General features: G+C 30.4%; 5 protein-coding genes across 5 annotated transcripts; all 5 read right to left on the reverse strand.

Annotated features, from left to right (window-relative positions):
- Positions 1-294: 294 nt before the first annotated feature.
- Positions 295-2,582, reverse strand: LOC119614296 (pickpocket protein 28-like). The gene is made up of 10 exons (XM_037970433.1): positions 2,564-2,582; positions 2,233-2,437; positions 1,902-2,174; positions 1,584-1,847; positions 1,286-1,490; positions 1,081-1,220; positions 879-1,009; positions 581-821; positions 392-519; positions 295-323 (listed from the first exon to the last, which is right to left on the reverse strand). The coding sequence occupies exons 1-10, from the start codon at positions 2,580-2,582 to the stop codon at positions 295-297; spliced, it is 1,635 nt and encodes a 544-aa protein (XP_037826361.1).
- A 3,184-nt stretch (positions 2,583-5,766) lies between these two features.
- On the reverse strand, positions 5,767-11,433 carry LOC119614299 (pickpocket protein 28-like). Its single transcript, XM_037970437.1, has 8 exons — positions 11,163-11,433; positions 10,828-11,100; positions 10,518-10,775; positions 10,284-10,458; positions 10,084-10,226; positions 7,198-7,328; positions 6,097-6,338; positions 5,767-6,036 (listed from the first exon to the last, which is right to left on the reverse strand). The coding sequence occupies exons 1-7, from the start codon at positions 11,387-11,389 to the stop codon at positions 6,220-6,222; spliced, it is 1,326 nt and encodes a 441-aa protein (XP_037826365.1). The 5' UTR covers positions 11,390-11,433; the 3' UTR covers positions 5,767-6,036; positions 6,097-6,219.
- Positions 11,434-13,894: 2,461 nt separating this feature from the next.
- On the reverse strand, positions 13,895-16,414 carry LOC119614300 (pickpocket protein 28-like). The gene is made up of 8 exons (XM_037970438.1): positions 16,166-16,414; positions 15,824-16,096; positions 15,505-15,768; positions 15,245-15,449; positions 15,040-15,179; positions 14,513-14,643; positions 14,217-14,457; positions 13,895-14,150 (listed from the first exon to the last, which is right to left on the reverse strand). The coding sequence occupies exons 1-8, from the start codon at positions 16,402-16,404 to the stop codon at positions 13,895-13,897; spliced, it is 1,749 nt and encodes a 582-aa protein (XP_037826366.1). The 5' UTR covers positions 16,405-16,414.
- Positions 16,415-17,341: 927 nt separating this feature from the next.
- Positions 17,342-22,799, reverse strand: LOC119614298 (pickpocket protein 28-like). Its single transcript, XM_037970436.1, has 8 exons — positions 22,363-22,799; positions 22,011-22,286; positions 20,743-20,991; positions 20,479-20,686; positions 20,267-20,406; positions 20,027-20,157; positions 18,147-18,384; positions 17,342-18,064 (listed from the first exon to the last, which is right to left on the reverse strand). Exons 1-8 carry the CDS (start codon positions 22,590-22,592, stop codon positions 17,815-17,817), a joined length of 1,722 nt encoding a protein of 573 aa, XP_037826364.1. The 5' UTR covers positions 22,593-22,799; the 3' UTR covers positions 17,342-17,814.
- Positions 22,800-23,125: 326 nt separating this feature from the next.
- Positions 23,126-24,498, reverse strand: LOC119614301 (ribonuclease H2 subunit B-like). Its single transcript, XM_037970439.1, is given in 3 exon segments — positions 23,126-24,186; positions 24,188-24,267; positions 24,270-24,498. Coding segments are annotated over 3 exon segments (1,092 nt in total). The 5' UTR covers positions 24,370-24,498; the 3' UTR covers positions 23,126-23,274.
- Between the last annotated feature and the right edge of the window lie 222 nt (positions 24,499-24,720).

Genomic DNA, 24,720 nt, shown 5'->3' on the forward strand with positions numbered 1-24,720 from the left:
CTAGACTATAGTTCAGTCTATAGACTAGACTATACTATAAACTAGAATATAGCTAGACTATAGACTAGACTATAGACTAAACTTGCCAATATAATAATTATAGACTATAGACTAGCCCATAGACTATATAATTAACGAGACCGTTTCGAATTCGAATAAACAATTCGATTTGTATTTCTATTTTATAACAAAAATGTTTTATTATTAAAAATGTAACAACAAAATTTCATATTTTAACATGCAAGTAAAATAGCTATCAAAATTATCTATCAACTGGACAGGGAAATTTCTAACTCATCTACTTTCTTTTGAATCAATAATCGCTTACGATAATTATTAAATAAACGTACAGAAAAGAAATAAATAAATTCAATTATAGTTAATATAGAACCGCCCATAAATAGTCCAAATATAGCACCACAGTTGGCAATTAATTGGGTGTAATCGTAAATAGCAGTACGTTTAATGGCAGTAAATTGTGATTCCTTATAGTGAACTATTAGACGAGATAGGGAAATACTAAAAACGAAATTTTTAGTAGAATACAACTTATTTTAGTTTATTTTCCCTTAAAACTTACTCCTCATTATGATCAAATAGACGATAAGCCTTAAGTGTAGCATTTGCATCTAAATTTCCTTGTGTAATTTCGAAATTATATTCCAGAGAGTTACAGGCCGGTATGCAATCACATATTATTTGTACTTTGTGATCTTTAGTTTTGCGAGCGGTTTGATTTGCTATTAATAGTTCGAGATCATGGGCGGCATTAGTGTAACAGGTTAATTTAGTGAGATCACAAATCGGAACATCTAAGGGTCCTGATAGTGGATTTTAATATTAATTTATATTTAACATATAATATTTGTTTGACTTACTGGGCATCCAAAATCGGGCACAACCACATTTCGCTATAGTATAGTTAGTTAAACATTCAGTTTGACAATTATTTTGTGTATAGAATTTAAAGAAACGCAAATTTCGCTCTTTATTGAAGTAACATTGTCTCCTAAATAGAACAAATCAAATTTATAATGTTTTTTTTCTCAAAAATGGACTTTATATGTATAGTTTTCTTACTTTTCGACTGGATAATCCATTAAATTATCTTGTGACTTTATGAATTGTGGTACAACTGTTATCATTACATCTTTAGATTTAGGAACCAAAATATAATTGCCCCTGGTTAGAGCTATGCTATCGGGAGAGTTCAAAAAGACCTATTTGTGTAATACATAAGAACATTAAGAATATTTTATATATGTCTGTATGTTTAATACATTACCTTATATCCTTGTTTATAAGTTCCACATAGATAATCAATATGTTTACCAAATGTTGCTAATTCGAGACGAAACCCATTACGAACTGATGGCAAAATGGATCTTAGAGGATATGCATTATAACCTTGACCCTGGTAACCGTCATCTAAAGACCAACTTCCGGTAACATTAATATCGTTTTCTAGTTCATCCTTATAGTTAATATATCTGAAAATTATTTCAAAAAAATATAAAATGTACTGTTATCTCGAAAATCTATTAGGTCCAGCGATATTTTATGTATACTTATTAAAAACTCACTCTATTTTCTTATACATGTCTTGATGTCTCAAACCGTTAAATTGAAAACATACACCCTCTTCTGTGATCATTTTTTTTAGAATTCTACAAGAGAAATCCAGAACAGTCTTCCATTCACAGGCTGTTATTGTGGTGTTGGTATCGTGAACTATATCTAATAGAGTTTGTGCCACGTTCATATTTATATTATTCTTTATATAGGGAGCAAATCTAGCGATAACTTCTTGATCACATGTTTGCAAAGTCGAAAGGAAACGATGTTCTCTATATCAGAAATTTCTTAAATATATTTATTGCATTAATTAGTCCATAACTTACTGCTTTTCACTGATATTTAATCTGTTTTGAAAATCTCCATATTCCACAATTTCAGACCATATTAATGTTGACGTCTCCGGAAACTGTGAATTTGTCATATCTCTTTTATTTTCCGGACATATGGTAATAGCTGGAAATGGTATTGTACTAATATCCACAAGGGTCTCATCAAATCCTAAAATAACCGGAGTATTTGACCATTTATCATAGGTTTCCCACATATAGTATATAGCCAAATATTGTGACACTAATAGGGCAATAATCCAGTATAATCTGCAATTATTACATATTATAATTAACTAACTTTAACAAATTGTCTATTAATTTTTACTTTTCATAAATTGGTCGATGAATTTCAAAAATATAATTTAATCCATGTACTGATGTCTTCTTGGAATATTCTTTGAATACCGCCTTAAAAGCGGATTTTCTATTGCCATAAATAAAATTTGTTTTAATTATAATACAACTGGGAACATCACTTAAAGCCAGGGAGTTAAGACTTAGATTTATATCATCAACTTCTGAATTTGAATCTGTATTTATTGATTATTATCAAGTTCACTTTTCATTTTTTTTCAATTTAATTTTCCTAAGAAACTATGCCGTACAGTTGCCAATATATGACTGTAAACATTTAACAATTTTCGGAAAACTTTTACATTTGTCATTCATATCCATATTGTGGTACATCATACTAATTATATGGCTATTGCTCTCGAAGGACTATAAAATATACCACTTAATGCATATTTATAATATAGATCATCATTTTCTGCACCTTTATGGCCTGTATGTGTGTGTGTTTAAAACCTTTAAAGAAGCGAATTTTACCATATAAAGGGTTTTGCAATAAGAACTTCTTTTTTCGAAAGAAGTTCTTATGACAGTTTTCTTGTATATTAGATTTGAATCGTTTCCTATATAACTATCTACAAAATTTTTTAAAAGCCAATGACCAAGAGCTACTAAATCTTTTCAAATTATATAAAACAGAATTCCTTAAAATTCTCCGGTTGAAAAACATCTTTCTGGAAAACTCTGTTCATGTAAATGTACATACATATATAATTAAGATACATATATGTAATTGGGTCAATGTAAAATGATGTTTCATATTGAGATTTTAAATTTGGGTTCTTCATCTTTGAATAATTTTATTAGTTAAGTACTTTTTAGTACTTTTTTTAGTTCTGATACTAAAGTATCCCCACGACTTTTTCGGTACTTTTTTCTAACTCATAAACTTTTGATAAGTAGTTCAAAAGTTTTGTCTATAGTCTAGTCTAGTCTAGTCTAGTCTAGTCTAGTCTAGTCTAGTCTAGCCTAGTCTAGTCTGGTCTAGTCTAGTCTAGTCTAGTCTAGTCTAGTCTAGTCTAGTATAGTCTAGTCTATAGTCTAGTCTATAGTCTAGTCTATAGTCTAGTCTATAGTCTAGTCTATAGTCTAGTCTATAGTCTAGTCTATAGTCTAGTCTATAGTCTAGTCTATAGTCTGTCTAGTCTATAGTCTAGTCTATAGTCTAGTCTATAGTCTAGTCTATAGTCTAGTCTATAGTCTAGTCTATAGTCTAGTCTATAGTCTAGTCTATAGTCTAGTCTATAGTCTAGTCTATAGTCTAGTCTATAGTCTAGTCTATAGTCCTAGTCTATAGTCTAGTCTATAGTCTAGTCTATAGTCTAGTCCTATAGTCCTAGTCTATAGTCTAGTCTATAGTCTAGTCTATAGTCTAGTCTATAGTCTAGTCTATAGTCTAGTCTATAGTCTAGTCTATAGTCTAGTCTATATCTAGTCTATAGTCTAGTCTATAGTCTAGTCTATAGTCTAGTCTATAGTCTAGTCTATAGTCTAGTCTATAGTCCTAGTCTATAGTCTAGTCTATAGTCTAGTCTATAGTCTAGTCTATAGTCTAGTCTATAGTCTAGTCTATAGTCTAGTCTATAGTCTAGTCTATAGTCTAGTCTATAGTCTAGTCTATAGTCTAGTCTATAGTCTAGTCTATAGTCTAGTCTATAGTCTAGTCTATAGTCTAGTCTAGTCTATAGTCTAGTCTATAGTCTAGTCTAGTCTATAGTCTAGTCTATAGTCTAGTCTATAGTCTAGTCTATAGTCTAGTCTAGTCTAGTCTAGTCTAGTCTAGTCTATAGTCTAGTCTAGTCTATAGTCTAGTCTATAGTCTAGTCTAGTCTAGTCTATAGTCTAGTCTAGTCTATAGTCTAGTCTATAGTCTAGTCTAGTCTATAGTCTAGTCTAGTCTATAGTCTAGTCTAGTCTATAGTCTAGTCTATAGTCTAGTCTATAGTCTAGTCTATAGTCTAGTCTATAGTCTAGTCTAGTCTATAGTCTAGTCTAGTCTAGTCTATAGTCTAGTCTAGTCTATAGTCTAGTCTATAGTCTAGTCTATAGTCTAGTCTATAGTCTAGTCTATAGTCTAGTCTATAGTCTAGTCTATAGTCTAGTCTATAGTCTAGTCTATAGTCTAGTCTATAGTCTAGTCTATAGTCTAGTCTATAGTCTAGTCTATAGTCTAGTCTATAGTCTAGTCTATAGTCTAGTCTATAGTCTAGTCTATAGTCTAGTCTATAGTCTAGTCTATAGTCTAGTCTATAGTCTAGTCTATAGTCTAGTCTATAGTCTAGTCTATAGTCTAGTCTATAGTCTAGTCTATAGTCTAGTCTATAGTCTAGTCTATAGTCTAGTCTATAGTCTAGTCTATAGTCTAGTCTATAGTCTAGTCTATAGTCTAGTCTATAGTCTAGTCTATAGTCTAGTCTATAGTCTAGTCTATAGTCTAGTCTATAGTCTAGTCTATAGTCTAGTCTATAGTCTAGTCTATAGTCTAGTCTATAGTCTAGTCTATAGTCCAGTATATAGTCTAGTCTATAGTCTAGTGTATAGTCTAGTCTATAGTCTAGTCTATAGTCTAGTATATAGTCTAGCCTATAGTCTAGTCTAGTCTATAGTCTAGTCTATAGTCTAGTCTATAGTCTAGTCTATAGTCTAGTCTATAGTCTAGTCTATATTCTAGTCTATAGTCTAGTCTATAGTCTAGTCCCTATAGTCTAGTCTATAGTCTAGTCTATAGTCTAGTCTATAGTCTTAGTCTATAGTCTAGCCTATAGTCTAGTCTATAGTCTAGTCTATAGTCTAGTCCTATAGTCTAGTCTATAGTCTAGTCCTATAGTCTAGTCTATAGTGTCTAGTCTATAGTCCTCGTCTATAGTCTAGTCCTATAGTCTAGTTCCTATAGTCTAGTCTATAGTCTAGTCCTATAGTCCTAGTCTATAGTCCCCTAGGTCTATAGTCTAGTCTTATAGTCTAGTCCTATAGTCTAAGTCTATAGTCTAGTGTATAGTCTAGTCTATAGTCTGTCTATAGTCTAGTCTATAGTCTAGTATGTAGTCTAGCCTATAGTCTAGTCTAGTCTATAGTCTACTCTGTAGTCTAGTCTATAGTCTACTCTGTAGTCTAGTCTATAGTCTAGTCTATAGTCTAGTCTATAGCTATAGTCTAGTCTATAGTCTAGTCTATAGTCTAGTCTATAGTCTAGTCTATAGTCTAGTCTATAGTCTAGTCTATAGTCTAGTCTATAGTCTAGTCTATAGTCTAGTCTATAGTCTAGTCTATAGTCTAGTCTATAGTCTAGTCTATAGTCTAGTCTATAGTCTAGTCTATAGTCTAGTCTATAGTCTAGTCTATAGTCTAGTCTATAGTCTAGTCTATAGTCTAGTCTATAGTGTAGGCTATAGTCTAATCTATAGTCTACTCTTATTTTTCAAACTTTATGTTGATGAACCTATCCTCAGAACCTCGTTTTGTTGTTTTTTTAAGCTTAATGCTTTTTTGGAAATTTTAAAATTGCATTTTATTAATTAATATAAAAAAACTATAAACAATTGAACATTTCTAATTGTTTTAACTTCTTTTGAATTAAAAGCCTCCTACGATAATTGTTAAATAAACGCAAAAAAAAGAAATATATAAATTCGATTAAACTTATTATTGAACCACCCATAAATAATCCAAAAATGGCACCACAGTTTGCAATAATTGAGTACGATCGTATATCACAGTACGTTTAATGGCAGTAAATTGTGATTCCTTATAGTGGACTATTAGATCAGATTCTATGTAACTAGAAAAACAATTTTATGAAAAAAAAAAACTGTTAATTACAATATTTTTATTAACTTACTCCTCTCCAGCACCTTCAATTAGTCGGGAAGCCTTTAAAAAAGCATTATATTAACAGTTCCTTGTGTAATTTCGTAATTATATTCCAGAGAATTACAGGCTGGTATGCAATCACACATTATTTTCACTTTGGGATCTTTAGTTTTTTAATAGTTTGATTAGTTAAAATGACATCCAACTCTTGGGCGGCTTTAGAGCAACAGGTTAATTGTGTGAAATCACAAAACGGAATATCCGAAGGTTCTATATTTAAAGATTCAACGTTATTAGCAAGTTTTTATAAACTTTATCTTTGCGGGAATAAAGTATATATGCATATAATATTTTTCCTTTTAGCTATGTATAGCCTTATATTTGTGGAAATGAAGTACCCAAAGATCCCAGATATTTTTGAGTTCCAAATCATGAATAATTCGAACAGATAGAATTTATATTTAAACTAAGCTAAACCAAACATTTACAGAAAATTTAGAAAAAATAATCTTTTTCTAAAATTTTTAACTGATTTCAGACGGTATATTATATATGGTATATCAATGCAAGGTATTCTAGGTACCTATTATTTGATAAGAAAAAAGAACTATGCGTACGAGATATATAATATACATATGCTGAAAGATGTATATGTAGGATTCTGAATAGCCAGATATAACAATTTAACTTCATTAACTGTACCCTGCAGTCAGACTGGGTCCATATATCTTTTTGTCAACAGTACTAGTTCAAATGTTTCCAATCTTTCATTTCTGTGTCAATATAAAAAATACAGAGACCAAAGATTTGGTGTATATCTAGTGGCATTGTCAACAAACATGTCAATATTCCTTAAGAAAATGTCTGTATTAAAACTGAATGGACTCGCGATATAGAAATGTACTAGTAAATTCCTGGTTCTAATGTCACCATATGGATCCATGAGAAGTACCTAGTCAATACCGAGTCAATAGTCATAATGTTACTAGAGGATTTTCAATGACACGCACATGTTAAATGTCAATAGCACTAAGCCTTGTATAGGGTATAATTCGACACTAGTACTACTGACAAAGTCAATAGCGATTAAGCATATTTTTAATATTGACATTTCCTACAGGGTACTTACTGGGCATCCAAAACTTAGCGCATCCACACTTTGCTATGGTATAATTAGTTAAACATTCTGTTTGGCAATTATTTTGAGTATAGAATTTGAAGAAACGTAAATTCCGCTCCTTATTAAAATAACATTGTCTCCTAAAAAACACAGACCTTATTAAGTTTTTTAATATAAAATAGTTATATTCCTAGGAAAAATTGTATTAGTTCCACAACAGTTCCAGAACGAAATCGTACTCGTATTTAACACCTTCAGAACTGGTAATGTGGAAGCGTTATGACGTTCTTTAGAACGTTTCTAGAATTAGTTATTTAATCTAGTCTAATCTATAGTTTAGTCTATAGTCTAGTCTATAGTCTAGTCTATAGTCTAGTCTATAGTCTAGTCTATAGTCTAGTCTATAGTCTAGTCTATAGTCTAGTCTATAGTCTAGTCTATAGTCTAGTCTATAGTCTAGTCTATAGTCTAGTCTATAGTCTAGTCTATAGTCTAGTCTATAGTCTAGTCTATAGTCTAGTCTATAGTCTAGTCTATAGTCTAGTCTATAGTCTAGTCTATAGTCTAGTCTATAGTCTAGTCTATAGTCTAGTCTATAGTCTAGTCTATAGTCTAGTCTATAGTCTAGTCTATAGTCTAGTCTAGTCTATAGTCTAGTCTATAGTCTAGTCTCTATAGTCTAGTCTATAGTCTAGTCTATAGTCTAGTCTATAGTCTAGTCTATAGTCTAGTCTATAGTCTAGTCTATAGTCTAGTCTATAGTCTAGTCTATAGTCTAGTCTATAGTCTAGTCTATAGTCTAGTCTATAGTCTAGTCTATAGTCTAGTCTATAGTCTAGTCTATAGTCTAGTCTATAGTCTAGTCATAGTCTAGTCTATAGTCTAGTCTATAGTCTAGTCTATAGTCTAGTCTATAGTCTAGTCTATAGTCTAGTCTATAGTCTAGTCTATAGTCTAGTCTATAGTCTAGTCTATAGTCTAGTCTATAGTCTAGTCTATAGTCTAGTCTATAGTCTAGTCTATAGTCTAGTCTATAGTCTAGTCTATAGTCTAGTCTATAGTCTAGTCTATAGTCTAGTCTATAGTCTAGTCTATAGTCTAGTCTATAGTCTAGTCTATAGTCTAGTCTATAGTCTAGTCTATAGTCTATAGTCTAGTCTATAATCTAGTCTATAGTCTAGTCTATAGTCTAGTCTATAGTCTAGTCTATAGTCTAGTCTATAGTCTAGTCTATAGTCTAGTCTATAGTCTAGTCTATAGTCTAGTCTATAGTCTAGTCTATAGTCTAGTCTATAGTCTAGTCTATAGTCTAGTCTATAGTCTAGTCTATAGTCTAGTCTATAGTCTAGTCTATAGTCTAGTCTATAGTCTAGTCTATAGTCTAGTCTATAGTCTAGTCTATAGTCTAGTCTATAGTCTAGTCTATAGTCTAGTCTATAGTCTAGTCTATAGTCTAGTCTATAGTCTAGTCTATAGTCTAGTCTATAGTCTAGTCTATAGTCTAGTCTATAGTCTAGTCTATAGTCTAGTCTATAGTCTAGTCTATAGTCTAGTCTATAGTCTAGTCTATAGTCTAGTCTATAGTCTAGTCTATAGTCTAGTCTATAGTCTAGTCTATAGTCTAGTCTATAGTCTAGTCTATAGTCTAGTCTATAGTCTAGTCTATAGTCTAGTCTATAGTCTAGTCTATAGTCTAGTCTATAGTCTAGTCTATAGTCTAGTCTATAGTCTAGTCTATAGTCTAGTCTATAGTCTAGTCTATAGTCTAGTCTATAGTCTAGTCTATAGTCTAGTCTATAGTCTAGTCTATAGTCTAGTCTATAGTCTAGTCTATAGTCTAGTCTATAGTCTAGTCTATAGTCTAGTCTATAGTCTAGTCTATAGTCTAGTCTATAGTCTAGTCTATAGTCTAGTCTATAGTCTAGTCTATAGTCTAGTCTATAGTCTAGTCTAGAGTCTAGTCTATAGTCTAGTCTATAGTCTAGTCTATAGTCTAGTCTATACTCTAGTCTATAGTCTAGTCTATAGTCTAGTCTATAGTCTAGTCTATACTCTAGTCTATAGTCTAGTCTATAGTCTAGTCTATACTCTAGTCTATAGTCTAGTCTATAGTCTAGTTTATAGTCTAGTCTATAGTCTAGTCTATAGTCTAGTCTATAGTCTAGTATAGTCTATAGTCTAGTCTATAGTCTAGTCTATAGTCTAGTCTATAGTCTGCTATAGTCTAGTCTATAGTCTAGTCTATAGTCTAGTCTAGTTAGTCTATGTCAGTCTATTAGTCTAGTCTATAGTCTAGTCTATAGTCTAGTCTATAGTCTAGTCCTATAGTCTAGTCTATAGTCTAGTCTATAGTTAGCTATAGTCTATCTATAGTCTAGTCTATGTTCTCGTCTATAGTCTAGATTATAGTCTAGTCTATAGTCTAGTCTAGTCTATAGTCTAGTCTAGTCTATAGTCTAGTATAGTCTATAGTCTAGTCTATAGTCTAGTCATAGTCTAGTCTATAATCTAGTCTATAGTCTATTCTATAGTCTAGTCTATAGTCTAGTCTATAGTCTAGTCTATAGGTCTGGTCTATAGTATAGTCTATAGTCTAGTCTATAGTCTAGTCTATAGTCTGGTCTATAGTATAGTCTGTAGTCTAGTCTATAGTCTAGTCTATAGTCTAGTCTATAGTCTAGTCTGTAGTCTAGTCTATAGTCTAGTCTATAGTATAGTCTATAGTCTAGTCTATAGTCTAGTCTATAGTCTAGTCTATAGTCTAGTCTATAGTCTAGTCAATAGTCTAGTCTATAGTCTAGTATATATTCTAGTCTGTAGTCTAAATTATACTCTAGTCTATAGTCTAATATATAAATAATAGTGATATATATACATATGAAACTATTTTCTTACTTTTCGATGTCAAAATCCCTTAAATTAGCTTGAGTCTTAATAAATTGTGGTAAAACTGTTACAATTACTTGCTTGGAGTCAGGAACCATAATGTAATAATTATCCGTTGTTTGGGGTATATTATCGGGAGAGTTTATAAATACCTGTATATTAATACAATGTATATTTTAAGTTAATTTATAGTGTAATTAACAAATTACCTTAAAAACTTGTTTAAAACTTTTCAATCTCAGCGAATAAAGATAAAAACCGCTGCTAATAGATGAGGAACTTGTTCTTATAGGATATTCACTGGAATTCTGATATCCATCATCTAAAGACCAACTTCCCGTTACGCTAATATTATTTTTTAGACCACCATTATAAGGAATATAACTGAAAAGATTGTAATAAAACTTATGCATGAAGCAATTAAACTATATATCATATTATACTCTATATTGTTATAAATATCTTGATGATTTAATCCATTAAACTGATAACAAACGCCCTCATTAGTGAGAACCATTTCAAGATCATAGTCATTTGAATCACCCTTAAATTCAACAAAAGTTAATATCGTTTGTGCATCGCTTACTATATCGATTAGATTTTGAGCCACGTTTATATTTAAATTTTTTGGCATATAGGGAGAATATCTATCGATTGTCTCTTGGTCACATATTTGCAACGTCAACAAAAAATTTAGTTTTCTAAAAAAAGTAATTCATTAAAAAAAAAGTTTTTATAACATAACACACTTACTCTTCTTCACTTATGTTGTTCCTGTTTTGAAAATTTCCATATTCTTCAATTTCAAACCATATTAAATCCGATATATTTGAAAACTGGTAATTTATAAAATTTATTTGGTTTTCCGGACATATGGTTATAGTTGGAAATGGTATTTGATTAATTTTCACCAGTGTTTCATCAAAACCTAATATTATTGGTATATTCGACCATTTAACATAGCTACCCCACATATAGTATGTTGCCAAATAAAGTGATAACAATAATGCAACAATCCAGTATAATCTGAAAATTGAAATAACCATATTAACTACAGTAAAGCAAACCTTCTTTCATGTTATTGCTACTTTTCATAAAATGGTCGATGAATTTGCAAAACATAATTTAATCCATGTACTGAAGTCTTCTTGGAGTACTCTCTTAAAACGGCTTTATAAGCTGATTTTCGACTGCCATAAAAGAAATTGGCTTTGTTTATAACGCCGCTTGAAACATTACTTAAATCAAGAGAACTTAGACTTGTAATGTCATCGTTCCCTGGTAAATTTGATTTCTTACGATGTTCACTTTTCATTTTTATATCGTAAATTTTACTTTTGTGCAACTATATTATTCTGTTTCCAGATTATGACTGTCAACATTTGATCAATGTGGCAAAATGTGCATTTGCTAATTAAAAAATATTCATTAAATGTGCATTATTCTCGAAAGACTATACAATGTACCAACCCCCTTATGACTTTGTATAGTAAATCATTTGCAGCTGTAGGCAATTAACGGTGTGTGTAGTAATTGATATGTATAATAAAGGTAAAACTTTCACTTTTTAGGGGAAAGGAGGAAGAAAGTTGAACGAGAAGCTATTACAATTAAAGTAATTTGAAGGAATGAATAACATTTCATTGAAAAAGAGACACCGGTTAACTAACTAACTACTAACTAACTAACTAACTAACTAACTAACTAACTAACTAACTAACTAACTAACTAACTAACTAACTACAACTAACTAACTAACTACTAACTAACTACTAACTAACTAACTAACTAACTAACTACTACTAACTAACTAACTAACTAACTAACTAACTAACTAACTAACTAACTAACTAACTAACTAACTAACTAACTAACTAACTAACTAACTAACTAACTAACTAACTAACTAACTAACTAACTAACTAACTAACTAACTAACTAACTAACTAACTAACTAACTAACTAACTAACTAACTAACTAACTACTAACTAACTAACTAACTAACTAACTAACTAACTAACTAACTAACTACTAACTAACTAACTAACTACTAACTAACTAACTAACTAACTAACTAACTAACTAACTAACTAACTAACTAACTAACTAACTAACTAACTAACTAACTAACTAACTAACTAACTACTAACTAACTAACTAACTAACTAACTAACTAACTAACTAACTAACTAACTAAACTAACTAACTAACTAACTAACTAACTAACTAACTAACTAACTAACTAACTAACTAACTAACTAACTAACTAACTAACTAACTAACTAACTAACTACTAACTAACTAACTAACTAACTAACTAACTAACTAACTAACTACTAACTAACTAACTAACTACTAACTAACTAACTAACTAACTAACTAACTAACTAACTAACTAACTAACTAACTAACTAACTAACTAACTAACTAACTAACTAACTAACTAACTAACTAACTAACTAACTAACTAACTAACTAACTAACTAACTAACTAACTAACTAACTAACTAACTAACTACTAACTAACTAACTAACTAACTAACTAACTAACTAACTAACTAACTAACTAACTAACTAACTAACTAACTAACTAACTAACTAACTAACTAACTAACTAACTAACTAACTAACTAACTAACTAACTACTAACTAACTAACTACTAACTAACTAACTAACTAACTAACTAACTAACTAACTAACTAACTAACTAACTAACTAACTAACTACTAACTAACTAACTAACTAACTACTAACTACTAACTAACTAACTAACTAACTAACTAACTAACTAACTAACTAACTAACTAACTAACTAACTAACTAACTAACTAACTAACTAACTAACTAACTAACTAACTAACTAACTAACTAACTAACTACTAACTAACTAACTAACTAACTAACTAACTAACTAACTAACTACTAACTAACTAACTAACTAACTAACTAACTAACTAACTAACTAACTAACTAACTAACTAACTAACTAACTAACTAACTAACTAACTAACTAACTAACTAACTAACTACTAACTAACTAACTAACTACTAACTAACTAACTAACTACTACTAACTAACTAACTAACTAACTAACTAACTAACTAACTAACTAACTAACTAACTAACTAACTAACTAACTAACTAACTAACTAACTAACTAACTAACTAACTAACTAACTAACTAACTAACTAACTAACTAACTAACTAACTAACTAACTACTAACTAACTAACTAACTAACTAACTAACTAACTAACTAACTAACTACTAACTAACTACTAACTAACTAACTAACTAACTAACTAACTAACTAACTAACTAACTAACTAACTACTAACTAACTAACTAACTAACTAACTAACTAACTAACTAACTAACTAACTAACTAACTAACTAACTAACTAACTAACTAACTAACTAACTAACTAACTAACTAACTAATACTAACTAACTAACTAACTAACTAACTAACTAACTAACTAACTAACTAACTAACTAACTACTAACTAACGAACTAACTAACTAACTAACTAACTAACTAACTAACTAACTAACTAACTAACTAACTAACTAACTAACTACTAACTAACTAACTAACTAACTACCTACCTAACTAACTAACTAACTACCTAACTAACTAACTAACTAACTAACTAACTAACTAACTACCTAACTAACTAACTAACTAACTAACTAACTAACTAACTAACTACCTAACTAACTAACTAACTAACTAACTAACAAACTAACTTACTTACTAAATAAATAAGAATTATGTATGTATGCATTTAATTTATTAAAAACTTGTATTAGTTAATTAAGAACAATTTGGAATTTCCATTTCTAATTCTTCCAATTTCTTTTGAATCAATTTTCTCTTACGAAAATTATTCAGCAAACGCAGCGAAAAGAAATATATAAACTCGATAACACTTAACATAGAAATGCCCATAAATAAGCCGAAAATACCACCACAATTGGCAATTAATTGCGTGAGATCGTAAAGGACAGTACGTTTAATGGCGGTAAATTGAGATTCCCGATAGTAAACAGTTACACGAGATGTAATAGCACTAAAACGAAAGATTTTCATAAAATAATACATTTTTTTTAAATTACTCTACTGCAACATTTCCTACCCATCTTCTTCATAATTTTCACGATGGGCTATTGTTGTTGCTTCGGCGTCTAAATAGGCACGTGTTATTTCGTAATTATATTCCAATGAGTTGCAGGCGGGCATGCAATCACACATTATTTTCACATTCGAATCTTTAACTTTTTGTGCAGTTTGATTTGCTATAATGATTTCCAACTCATTGGCGGCATTGTTATAACAGTTAACTTTAGTTAGATCACAAACTGGCACATCCAAAGGTTCTAAAGAAAATGATAAAGCTTTAAAGTGGGTAATGTTATATATTATAAAACTTACTGGGCATCCAAAATTTAGCGCAACCACATTTTGCTATGGTATAATTAGTTAAACATTCAGTTTGACAGTTATTTTGTGTATAGAATTTAAAGAAGTATAAATTTCGTTCACTATTAAAATAGCATTGCCTCCTAGATAGAAAATATACATATATAGCAAATTATAGGAAAATCGGAAGACCAAATTTGATCAATCGATATGGATTGCAATTAAATCTTAAACAAATATTTGAGACTTTATGACAAGAACGTTATGAAAGTAAAATAATCAGTTTTTGAAAATGTTTCATTGGTTCCAGCGGTAGGGAAGAAGTAAGAAGATATAACGGAAGTTAAACCTTTATTTTAAGATAGACAGATTAGACTTTCAGATGACATAACAGATTTTTATTAACAAACGTGTCCTTATGATATCATAACGTCTCAAATATGGCAAAAACGGTGTTTTTTTTTTAACTTTAGGACACGATATTTTAAATGAAATTCCGGTAAAATTCTCATGATATATACTATAACTTATTAACATACTTTTCAGGTCCAAATTGTAATAAATTATCCAGAGATGTTATATATTGTGGTAAAACTGTTACCATTACTTCATGAGAATTGGGCACCAAAATATAATTACCCGTTGTTACAGGTACACTATCAGGAGAGTTTAGAAAGACCTACATACATACACATAACAACACATATCTATAATTAAGATCTGATTTTATCAAACATAAAATACCTTAAATCCTTGTTTAAATCTATTACAAACATAATCATTATCATCTTCATAGGCACCTAGTAAAGCGTAAAAACCATTGCGAACTGATGACATAATAGATCTTTTTGGATAGGCATTAAAACCTTGATCCTGATAACCATAATCCAATGACCAATTATGCGTATTATTAAACTTATCGGCTTCTTCATCTTTATAACTTATAAAACTGAAACGAATTGGAATTAATTACTATATGTCTTATTAATAAGGAGAATACTTACTCTGATTGGCGATAAATATCTTGAGGCCTTAAACCATTAAATTGATAGCATACACCCTCATCTGTAAGCACCTTTCTAATAATACTACAACCCTCATCAAAACGACCATTCCATTTACACATTTGCATTGTTACATTTATATCGGCGACCATATTCAAAAGATTTTCCGCCACGTCCACATTTATGTTGGTCGGTAAAAATGGGGAAAATCTATTGATAACTTCTTGATTGCATGTTTGTAATGTTGCCAGAAATTTGTGTACACTACAAAAGAATTGAATTTATAAATCTTCCTATAGAATTTTATATATAAACTCACTATTCCTCTGTTAAAACCTCCTTATCGGGAAATTTTTTATGTTGTTCAATTTCAGACCATATAAATTCCGATACATCAGAAAAATCAAATTTTGTTATATCTCTTTTGTTCTCCGGACATATGGTTACAGTTGGAAATGGTATTTTATGTATTTTCACTAAAGTTTCATCGAAACCCAATATGGTAGGAGTATCTAACCATTTGATATATGTTTCCCACATATAGCTTATGGCCAAATAAAGTGATATTACCGTGAAAATAATCCAATATAATCTTAAAGTATTAAGTATTACTTTAAAAAAAAAAATAAAACAATTAATTATATTTTTGTTAACACTTAACTTTTCATAAAATGGTCGATGTATAGCGAAAATATAATTTAATCCATGCACCGAAGTTTTCTTTGAATATTCCCTTAATACGGCCTTATAAGCCGAAGACTTTTTTCCATATATTAAATTGGTCTGTATGATTAAATCACTGGGAACTTCACTTAATGCCAGTGATGTTAAACTTGTATTTAAGTCCCGTTGTTCTTCGTTATTTTTATTTGAAATTTTTTCATTTTCTTCATTTTTCATTTTGCCTTGTTTATGGTCAAAATATGACTAAAAACATTTGGAACATTTCATATACTTTTATACATACTTGTCAATTACTGGATAATGTAAAATAGCTAAATGTGTGTAACTTTAATTAAATAATTTTAATCTCGAAGGACTATTTAAAATTTTCATTATATATTTAATCGCTTAATACAAAATAGTTTCCGTAACATTAGTGTGAATACAAACGAACAACACGTGCAGGATTTAAAGAACCAAATTTTAACTTAAAGCTGTCTATTTTTACTCGTTCTAGTTAGATCTTTTATACCAATGATTTGTGCTTAAAATTGTCTCATCTTTAATCGTTGATTTTCGTTCTACATAGTTCTGTTCAGTTCTAGTTCAGTTCTAGTTCAGTTCTAGTTCAGTTCTAGTTCAGTTCTAGTTCAGTTCTAGTTCAGTTCTAGTTCAGTTCTAGTTCAGTTCTAGTTCAGTTCTAGTTCAGTTCTAGTTCAGTTCTAGTTCAGTTCTAGTTCAGTTCTAGTTCAGTTCTAGTTCAGTTCTAGTTCAGTTCTAGTTCAGTTCTAGTTCAGTTCTAGTTCAGTTCTAGTTCAGTTCTAGTTCAGTTCTAGTTCAGTTCTAGTTCAGTTCCAGTTCAGTTCTAGTTCAGTTCTAGTTCAATTCTAGTTCAGTTCTAGTTCAGTTCTAGTTCAGTTCTAGTTCAGTTCTAGTTCAGTTCTAGTTCAGTTCTAGTTCAGTTCTAGTTCAGTTCTAGTTCAGTTCTAGTTCAGTTCTAGTTCAGTTCTAGTTCAGTTCTAGTTCAGTTCTAGTTCAGTTCTAGTTCAGTTCTAGTTTAGTTCTAGTTCAGTTCTAGTTCAGTTCTAGTCTGATTTTGAAAATTGTAATATTTTTTAAATTGAAAAAAAATTCAATAAACTTTTTTTAAATTTCCTTTATTAAATTTTTGGATTTTTTTTTTTTTAAATTTCGTTATAAATATGGTTTAATAGCGATCTTTTAGTTTTTGAAAATTTAATTTTATTAAGCAATTTTTATAATAACTTATGAAATACATTGTAAAAGAGTTTTATGATTAATTTCAAATGTGCAAATAGATATTTCAGTAATGTATTGGGTATCTAACATACATAATAATGCGCTATTTACATTCGGTTCCCTATAATGGGCCAGATGTTAGCTGCTACACTTTTGATCGCTCCAAATGCAGAGCAACATATTTATTTAGCTTTGATGTCGATTCGACATAATGTTTTTGACTGACCTGGACGATATGTGAGAATAATAACATTACTATGTATGCCAGATGGCATTTTTATGTTATACATCCAATACATACCTTTAACTCATACAAATAGGTTTACCACTTTAGCTATATATTCAAATCTTCGTTATTAATTTATTAAATCAATTAATATTAAAAAATCAATTAATATTCAAAATTTCTAATTGTTTAATTTTCTTTTGAATCTGTCTGCGTTTACGGAAATTATTAACTAAACGTACCGAAAAGAAATATATTAATTCGATAAGACTTAACATAGAAACTCCCATAAATAGAGCGAATATTCCACCACAATTAGCAATTAATTGCGTAAGATCGTATAGAACAGTACGTTTAATGGCGGTAAATTGTGTTTCTCTAAAGTGAATGTTTAGACGTGATATACGAGTCCTAAATAGAAATACACATTTCGTTATAATAAAAAAATACATACCATACATACAATAGTCATCAAAAATATGTATTTACATACTTCTTATATCTATCTCCACGAATTGCTTTAACCAGTGCATCGGTATCAAAATATGCTCGATTTATTTCGAAATTATATTCCAATGAATTGCAGGCAGGCATGCAATCACACAATATTTTTACAGTAGGATCTTTAGCTTTTTGAGCTGTTTGATTGGCTATTAAGACTTCCAATTCATTGGTGGCATTGGTGTAACAGGTCACTTTTGAAAGATCACAAATAGGAATATCCAAGGGTTCTTTAAATAATGATAATTACTTTATTAATAATGATATTATCCCATGAAATTTTTTTTAGTTCTTATTTTAAAACCAGAGTCTACCTGGAGAACAAAAAACTAGCTAGTTTTTAAAACTTCATCTTTTTCCAGTTCTAGTGCAGTTCTAGTTCAGTTCTAGTTCAGTTCTAGTTCAGTTCTAGTTCAGTTCTAGTTCAGTTCTAGTTCAGTTCTAGTTCAGTTCTAGTTCAGTTCCAGTTCAGTTCCAGTTCCAGTTCAGTTCCAGTTCAGTTCTAGTTCAGTTCTAGTTCTAGTTCCGTTCTAGTTCAGTTCTAGTTCAGTTCTAGTTCAGTTCTAGTTCAGTTCTAGTTCAGTTCTAGTTCAGTTCTAGTTCAGTTCTAGTTCAGTTCTAGTTCAGTTCTAGTTCAGTTCTAGTTCAGTTCTAGTTCAGTTCTAGTTCAGTTCTAGTTCAGTTCTAGTTCAGTTCTAGTTCAGTTCTAGTTCAGTTCTAGTTCAGTTCTAGTTTTCTAGTTCAGTTCTAGTTCAGTTCTAGTTCAGTTCTAGTTCAGTTCTAGTTCAGTTCTAGTTCAGTTCTAGTCAGTTCTAGTTCAGTTCTAGTTCAGTTCTAGTTCAGTTCTAGTTCAGTTCTAGTTCAGTTCTAGTTCAGTTCTAGTTCAGTTCTAGTTCAGTTCTAGTTCAGTTCTAGTTCAGTTCTAGTTCAGTTCTAGTTCAGTTCTAGTTCAGTTCTAGTTCAGTTCTAGTTCAGTTCTAGTTCAGTTCTAGTTCAGTTCTAGTTCAGTTCTAGTTCAGTTCTAGTTCAGTTCTAGTTCAGTTCTAGTTCAGTTCTAGTTCAGTTCTAGTTCAGTTCTAGTTCAGTTCTAGTTCAGTTCTAGTTCAGTTCTAGTTCAGTTCTAGTTCAGTTCTAGTTCAGTTCTAGTTCAGTTCTAGTTCAGTTCTAGTTCAGTTCTAGTTCAGTTCTAGTTCAGTTCTAGTTCAGTTCTAGTTCAGTTCTAGTTCAGTTCTAGTTCAGTTCTAGTTCAGTTCTAGTTCAGTTCTAGTTCAGTTCTAGTTCAGTTCTAGTTCAGTTTTAGTTCAGTTCTAGTTCAGTTCCAGTTCAGTTCTAGTTCAGTTCTAGTTCAGTTCTAGTTCAGTTCAGTTCTAGTTCAGTTCTAGTTCAGTTCTAGTTCAGTTCTAGTTCAGTTCTAGTTCAGTTCTAGTTTAGTTCTAGTTCAGTTCTAGTTCAGTTCTAGTTCAGTTCTAGTTCAGTTCTAGTTCAGTTCTAGTTCAGTTCTAGTTCAGTTCTAGTTCAGTTCTAGTTCAGTTCTAGTTCAGTTCTAGTTCAGTTCTAGTTCAGTTCTAGTTCAGTTCTAGTTCAGTTCTAGTTCAGTTCTAGTTCAGTTCTAGTTCAGTTCTAGTTCAGTTCTAGTTCAGTTCTAAGTTCAGTTCTAGTTCAGTTCTAGTTCAGTTCTAGTTCAGTTCAGTTCTAGTTCAGTTCTAGTTCAGTTCTAGTTCAGTTCTAGTTCAGTTCTAGTTCAGTTCTAGTTCAGTTCAGTTCAAGTTCAAGTTCAGTTCTAGTTCAGTTCTTGTTCAAGTTCAGTTCTAGTTCAGTTCTTGTTCAAGTTCAGTTCAGAGATATTAATTTAATATGTATAACTTAACTTACTGGGCATCCAAAATTTAACACAGCCACACTTTGCTATAGTATAATTAGTTAAACATTCTGCTTGACAATTAGTTTGTGTATAGATTTTAAAGAAATATAAATTTCGTTCATTATTAAAATAGCATTGTCTCCTAAAGAAAATATACACAAAAAGAAAAATCCATTATAAGTTCCTTAAATGACTACCCGAATAATTGTCATATTTTTAAGAAACGATATACAAATAATTTTGTATCTTACTTTTCTGGCTCAATATTCCATAATTGTTTTTGAGATGTTATATACTGAGGTGAAAGTGTTACCATTACTTCATGAGAATAGGGAACTAATATATAGTTTCCCATCGTTAATGGTATACTATCGGGAGAGTTTATAAATAGCTATATAAATATAGATACATATATAGCGAGTAAATTACATCTAAATCTTTGTATAATGCACTCATAGCATACCTTAAAACCTTGTTTAAATCTTGTACACTCATAGTCATTATCGTCCGTATCAGAATCTAAAAGTACACGAAAACCATAACGTGCCGATGATAAAGTGGATCTTTCCAGATATGTACTAAAACCTTGACTTTGATAATACTCATCAAATGATAAATTTCGTTTTTTATTTAAATAACAATATGATTCATCATTTTTATAGCTCATGTAACTGAAAATAAATGAAAATATTTGTTAAGTTTCCACTTTAATTGTGTTCGTACTTACTCGGGATTTTTGTAAATATCTTGATGTTGTAAACCATTAAATTGATAGCATACTCCCTCATCGGTAAGTACCCTTTTAAGACAATCGTAATAAACTATTCCTTTCCATCGTATTATATTATATGTACCGGAGGCTATATTTAGTAGATTTTGTACTATATCTACTGTTAGGTTTTTTGGTACATAAGGATAGAATTTATTAATAACTTCTAGGTCACATGTTTGCAATGTAGTCAGAAACTTTTCCAAACTATGGAGATACATTTATATAAAATTATTAAAATTTTATTATACTCTAGGAATAATTTTAGGATTTCTTTTAAATTAACTAGTTATAGAAGAGATTAAAACCAAACAAATTCAAATCAAACTTGGGACTAGTGATGTTGCTATTATAAAGCAATTGAATTGATTTTTCTAAAAAAATCAATTCAATTGCTTTATAACAAGCATGGAAATGGACATTTTAAAGACTAATCTACGGACTAGTCTATAGACTAGATTACGGACCAGTCTATTGACTAATCTAGGGACTAGTCATTTGTCTAGTCTATGGGCTAGTCTATGCACTAGTCTATTGACCAGTCTACTAAATTTTTAATTTATAAACACATCAATGTTTCAGAGAAACACTTTCAGAAGTGAAATCTACGGACTGGACTATGGACTTTATTGACTAGTCTGTGGACTACGTTATTGACTAGTCTATGGACTAGCCCATTGACCATTGACTAGCCCATTTACTAGTCTATAGACAAGTCAATGGACTTAACTAGGAAATAGTCAGAGGAATAGTCTATTGTATTGTTGTTTCTGGGGTTGACAGCCCTTGGCCGAATAATTCGGATCATTCCGGTACGTAGAACCGGTTGTCGGGGAATGCAGGAATAGTCTATGTACTAGTCTATTTACTAGTCTTTTGATTAGTCTATTGTCTAGACTTTTGACTAGTCTATGGGCTTGACTTTTGTCTAATCTATGGAATAGTCTATTAACTAATCTATTGACCAATCTATTGACTAGTCTACTAGATTTTTTAATTTATAAACACATTAATGTCTCAGAGAAACGTTTTTAGATCTGATTGCGAATTCAATGGTTCCCAGGTTATTGCCCAAGTAGTTCTGCTTGTACCCATTCTAAAATTACTTAAAACATTTTTATTAACTGGAATGAATATGTGAAAATGTTATAGCATTTTTGAAACTTTATAATTGATTATTAAAATAAAATTTTTGTTAGAAATTAATTTAATTTAGTAACACTTACTAATGTTCTCTAAAATATGACGTTTCATTATGAAATTCATTTAAATTTTCCATTTCAGACCAAAACATATTTGACACATAGCTAAAATCGAATTTGAACGCATCTCGTTTGTTTTCCGGACAAATGGTTACAGTTGGAAATGGTATTTTATGAATTTTCACTAGAGTTTCATCGAATCCCAAAACCGTTGGAGAATCTAACCATTTTACATAAGTTTTCCACGTATATTTCCCCGCAAAAAATAGAGATATTAAGAGGAAAATAAGCCAAAATAATCTAGAAATATCAAGCATTAAATTTTTAGTTAAAAACATATAAATTTTAATTAATTTTTACATTAACATCACTTAACTTTTCATAAAATGGTCGATGTATTTCAAAAATATACTTCAAACCATGTACGCTAGTCTTCTTGGAATATTCTCTTATAACAGACTTATAAGCGGTTTTCCGATTTCCATATATTAAATTAGTTTTAATTATAACACTACTAGAAATATCACTTATAGTTGGTGAATTTAAATTTGTGTTTGGAATGTCCAAATTTGTATTTGTTGAATTTTTATCCTGTTCAAGTTTCATCGTTACTAGCGCAACAGCGGAAATGTCCAAAATATGACTGCCATCATTTTGAAATTTTAATGTCCTTTTATACTTCTTGTTAATTACTTGTTTATCTTAATTATATGAGTGAATAAAACTGAATAAAATTATTATAATCTCAAAGGGCTATTCATTTCACAGTGTACACTGCAACTATTATTACATATATTGTGCATTTTTGGGAATTTTTTTTATTATACCCTTATCACTATAGCGCAGAGAATATAATGCATTTGTTCTGATGTTTGTAATGTATAGACATAATGCATTACAAACATTAGTCCATTGACTATCCTATAGTTTAATCCACAGAGAAGTCAATAAGCTTTTCCATAAACAACTTATTATAGACTAGACTATATTCTGTAGTCTAGTATATTCTAGTCTATAGACTTGACTACAGACAACACTATAGTCTATACTATAGACTAGAAGAGTATAGACTATGTTCCAAAATCTGATTTTTTTTTTCTACATTTCTAAGAAGAAAGTTATACATATTCGATTTTTAGTTAAAACTGTTTTTTTTCAATTTTTTTTAGAAAAGCAAATACATTTAATTAAAAATAAATACTTAATTTTTCAGACTTGCACTTAAATGATAATAAAACATACAAAATGTGTTAACAGTGTTTGTTTAAAAATATATGTGTATGTATATTTAAGCAGTCTTTTTCATAAAAAATGACGCTATACTTTTAGTGCCTTTAGCACTTTTTGCCAATGACTTCTCTTTGGCACTTAATGAACGCTCCTTGAGAGGCGTAGCCGTGGCAGCTTTAGGTGATTTATGTTCCTCTTTAATAGATGTATTTACTTTATTTTCTTCTTCCTCATCCTTGATGTCCTCTTCTTCATTGTCGAGAGATTCATCTAATAAATTAGAATTCTTTAGTTTAGAGGCTGCACCATTTTCCAGTTTTTGTTTTTTGGTACCAGCACTAGTAAGTTTATCACCAGATTTTCGTTTATTTGTAGAAGCCTTTTTATCCTCTGTTATAGCTTGAATTTCAGAGGGTATTTCCAATAGTTTTGTTAACTCCTCGTGTAATTCGACAGCTATATAACTACCCACATAATCACAAGCCATACGCAAATAATCACTATCTTTAGCCGTTTCATCTAATGCCTTTTCACTTCGGGCAAAATTTTGTGATACGGCACTATTGCCGCAATAAATGCCACTACTCTGTAATAACTTTGCCAAGCGCTTAGTTTTAAGGGATAACCAAGCCATGGTCTTATCATGATTATATTTGTAGAATGTCATATCTCCCCCGGCCGTTTTTACATCAGCTATGCAACCCAAATTCTTAGGATCAACAAAATGGTTAAGAATTTTCGCTGCACTAGGATCTTCATCATCGTGTATACTATCCAGTGCCAAGGCTCTTTTCACACAATGTTTACGCAAATGATGTAATGCTAGGAATGTTACATCGATTGGTGTGGTAAAATATATATGACCATTTGAACATACTTCGCTGTCAATCAGCCAGCTCCTTCTTGGTTCAGCAAATTCCAATATTTCCATTATATGCTTGTCATCCTTGGTAATAAATAAAGCCGCCTTTTCCCTTGCCCGGATGATAAAAACGTTCCAAACTTAATTTTTCTGTTTCATCTTGCAGCATGTGTTGAGAAATGTAAAAGATTTTCGTAAAGCCGAGGGAACGGAGGAGTTTATTTTAGTTTTGGTGCTGGCATCTGGTTCTTCTTTGATTTTAGTGGAACGCGTTGATTTTGATTTACTCATTGTTATTTGATTTGTAAAATATATGTAAATTGCTTAATAAAAATAACTAGTACGAAATAAAATCGCATCAATTTAACAAATTGCGCGAAATATGTTTGTTTACATTTTTTCTGCTTAATATTGCCGGACTCTTTTAATTAAACTAAAAGAGTTACCAACTTTAAATAACAACTTTTTCGTGTTACCATACTAGAAACGTGATTGCATAGATTAATTTTATCGATAACTGGAATGGTTTTAATTTAATTTAATAAATTTTGTTAATATTCGAATTACTAGTATTAAAATCATAAGGATACATATGTTCTGAATGCTTATATTTCTATAAAAATCAAATTATAAAATAAAGTA

Source organism: Lucilia sericata, unplaced genomic scaffold (assembly GCF_015586225.1).
Source record: "Lucilia sericata isolate MDLA Ls3-8-SP2 unplaced genomic scaffold, ASM1558622v1 Contig002772F_arrow, whole genome shotgun sequence".
In the NCBI taxonomy this organism is placed as follows: Eukaryota; Metazoa; Arthropoda; class Insecta; order Diptera; family Calliphoridae; genus Lucilia; species Lucilia sericata.

Coding starts and splice junctions, on each gene's coding strand:
- LOC119614296 (XM_037970433.1), bottom strand. Junction 1,010..1,080: donor ATGGATTATCCAGTCGAAAA/GTAAGAAAACTA, acceptor TGTTCTATTTAG/GAGACAATGTTACTTCAATA. Junction 324..391: donor ATTTGGACTATTTATGGGCG/GTTCTATATTAA, acceptor AATTATCGTAAG/CGATTATTGATTCAAAAGAA.
- LOC119614299 (XM_037970437.1), bottom strand. CDS start 11,389: ATGAAAAGTGAACATCGTAAGAAATCAAATTTACCAGGGAACGATGAC. Junction 11,101..11,162: donor CATCGACCATTTTATGAAAA/GTAGCAATAACA, acceptor TTCAATTTTCAG/ATTATACTGGATTGTTGCAT. Junction 10,776..10,827: donor AACAACATAAGTGAAGAAGA/GTAAGTGTGTTA, acceptor TACTTTTTTTAG/AAAACTAAATTTTTTGTTGA.
- LOC119614300 (XM_037970438.1), bottom strand. CDS start 16,404: ATGAAAAATGAAGAAAATGAAAAAATTTCAAATAAAAATAACGAAGAA. Junction 15,769..15,823: donor GAGGTTTTAACAGAGGAATA/GTGAGTTTATAT, acceptor ATTCTTTTGTAG/TGTACACAAATTTCTGGCAA. Junction 15,450..15,504: donor GATATTTATCGCCAATCAGA/GTAAGTATTCTC, acceptor AATTCGTTTCAG/TTTTATAAGTTATAAAGATG.
- LOC119614298 (XM_037970436.1), bottom strand. CDS start 22,592: ATGAAACTTGAACAGGATAAAAATTCAACAAATACAAATTTGGACATT. Junction 22,287..22,362: donor CATCGACCATTTTATGAAAA/GTTAAGTGATGT, acceptor TGATATTTCTAG/ATTATTTTGGCTTATTTTCC. Junction 20,687..20,742: donor GATATTTACAAAAATCCCGA/GTAAGTACGAAC, acceptor ATTTATTTTCAG/TTACATGAGCTATAAAAATG.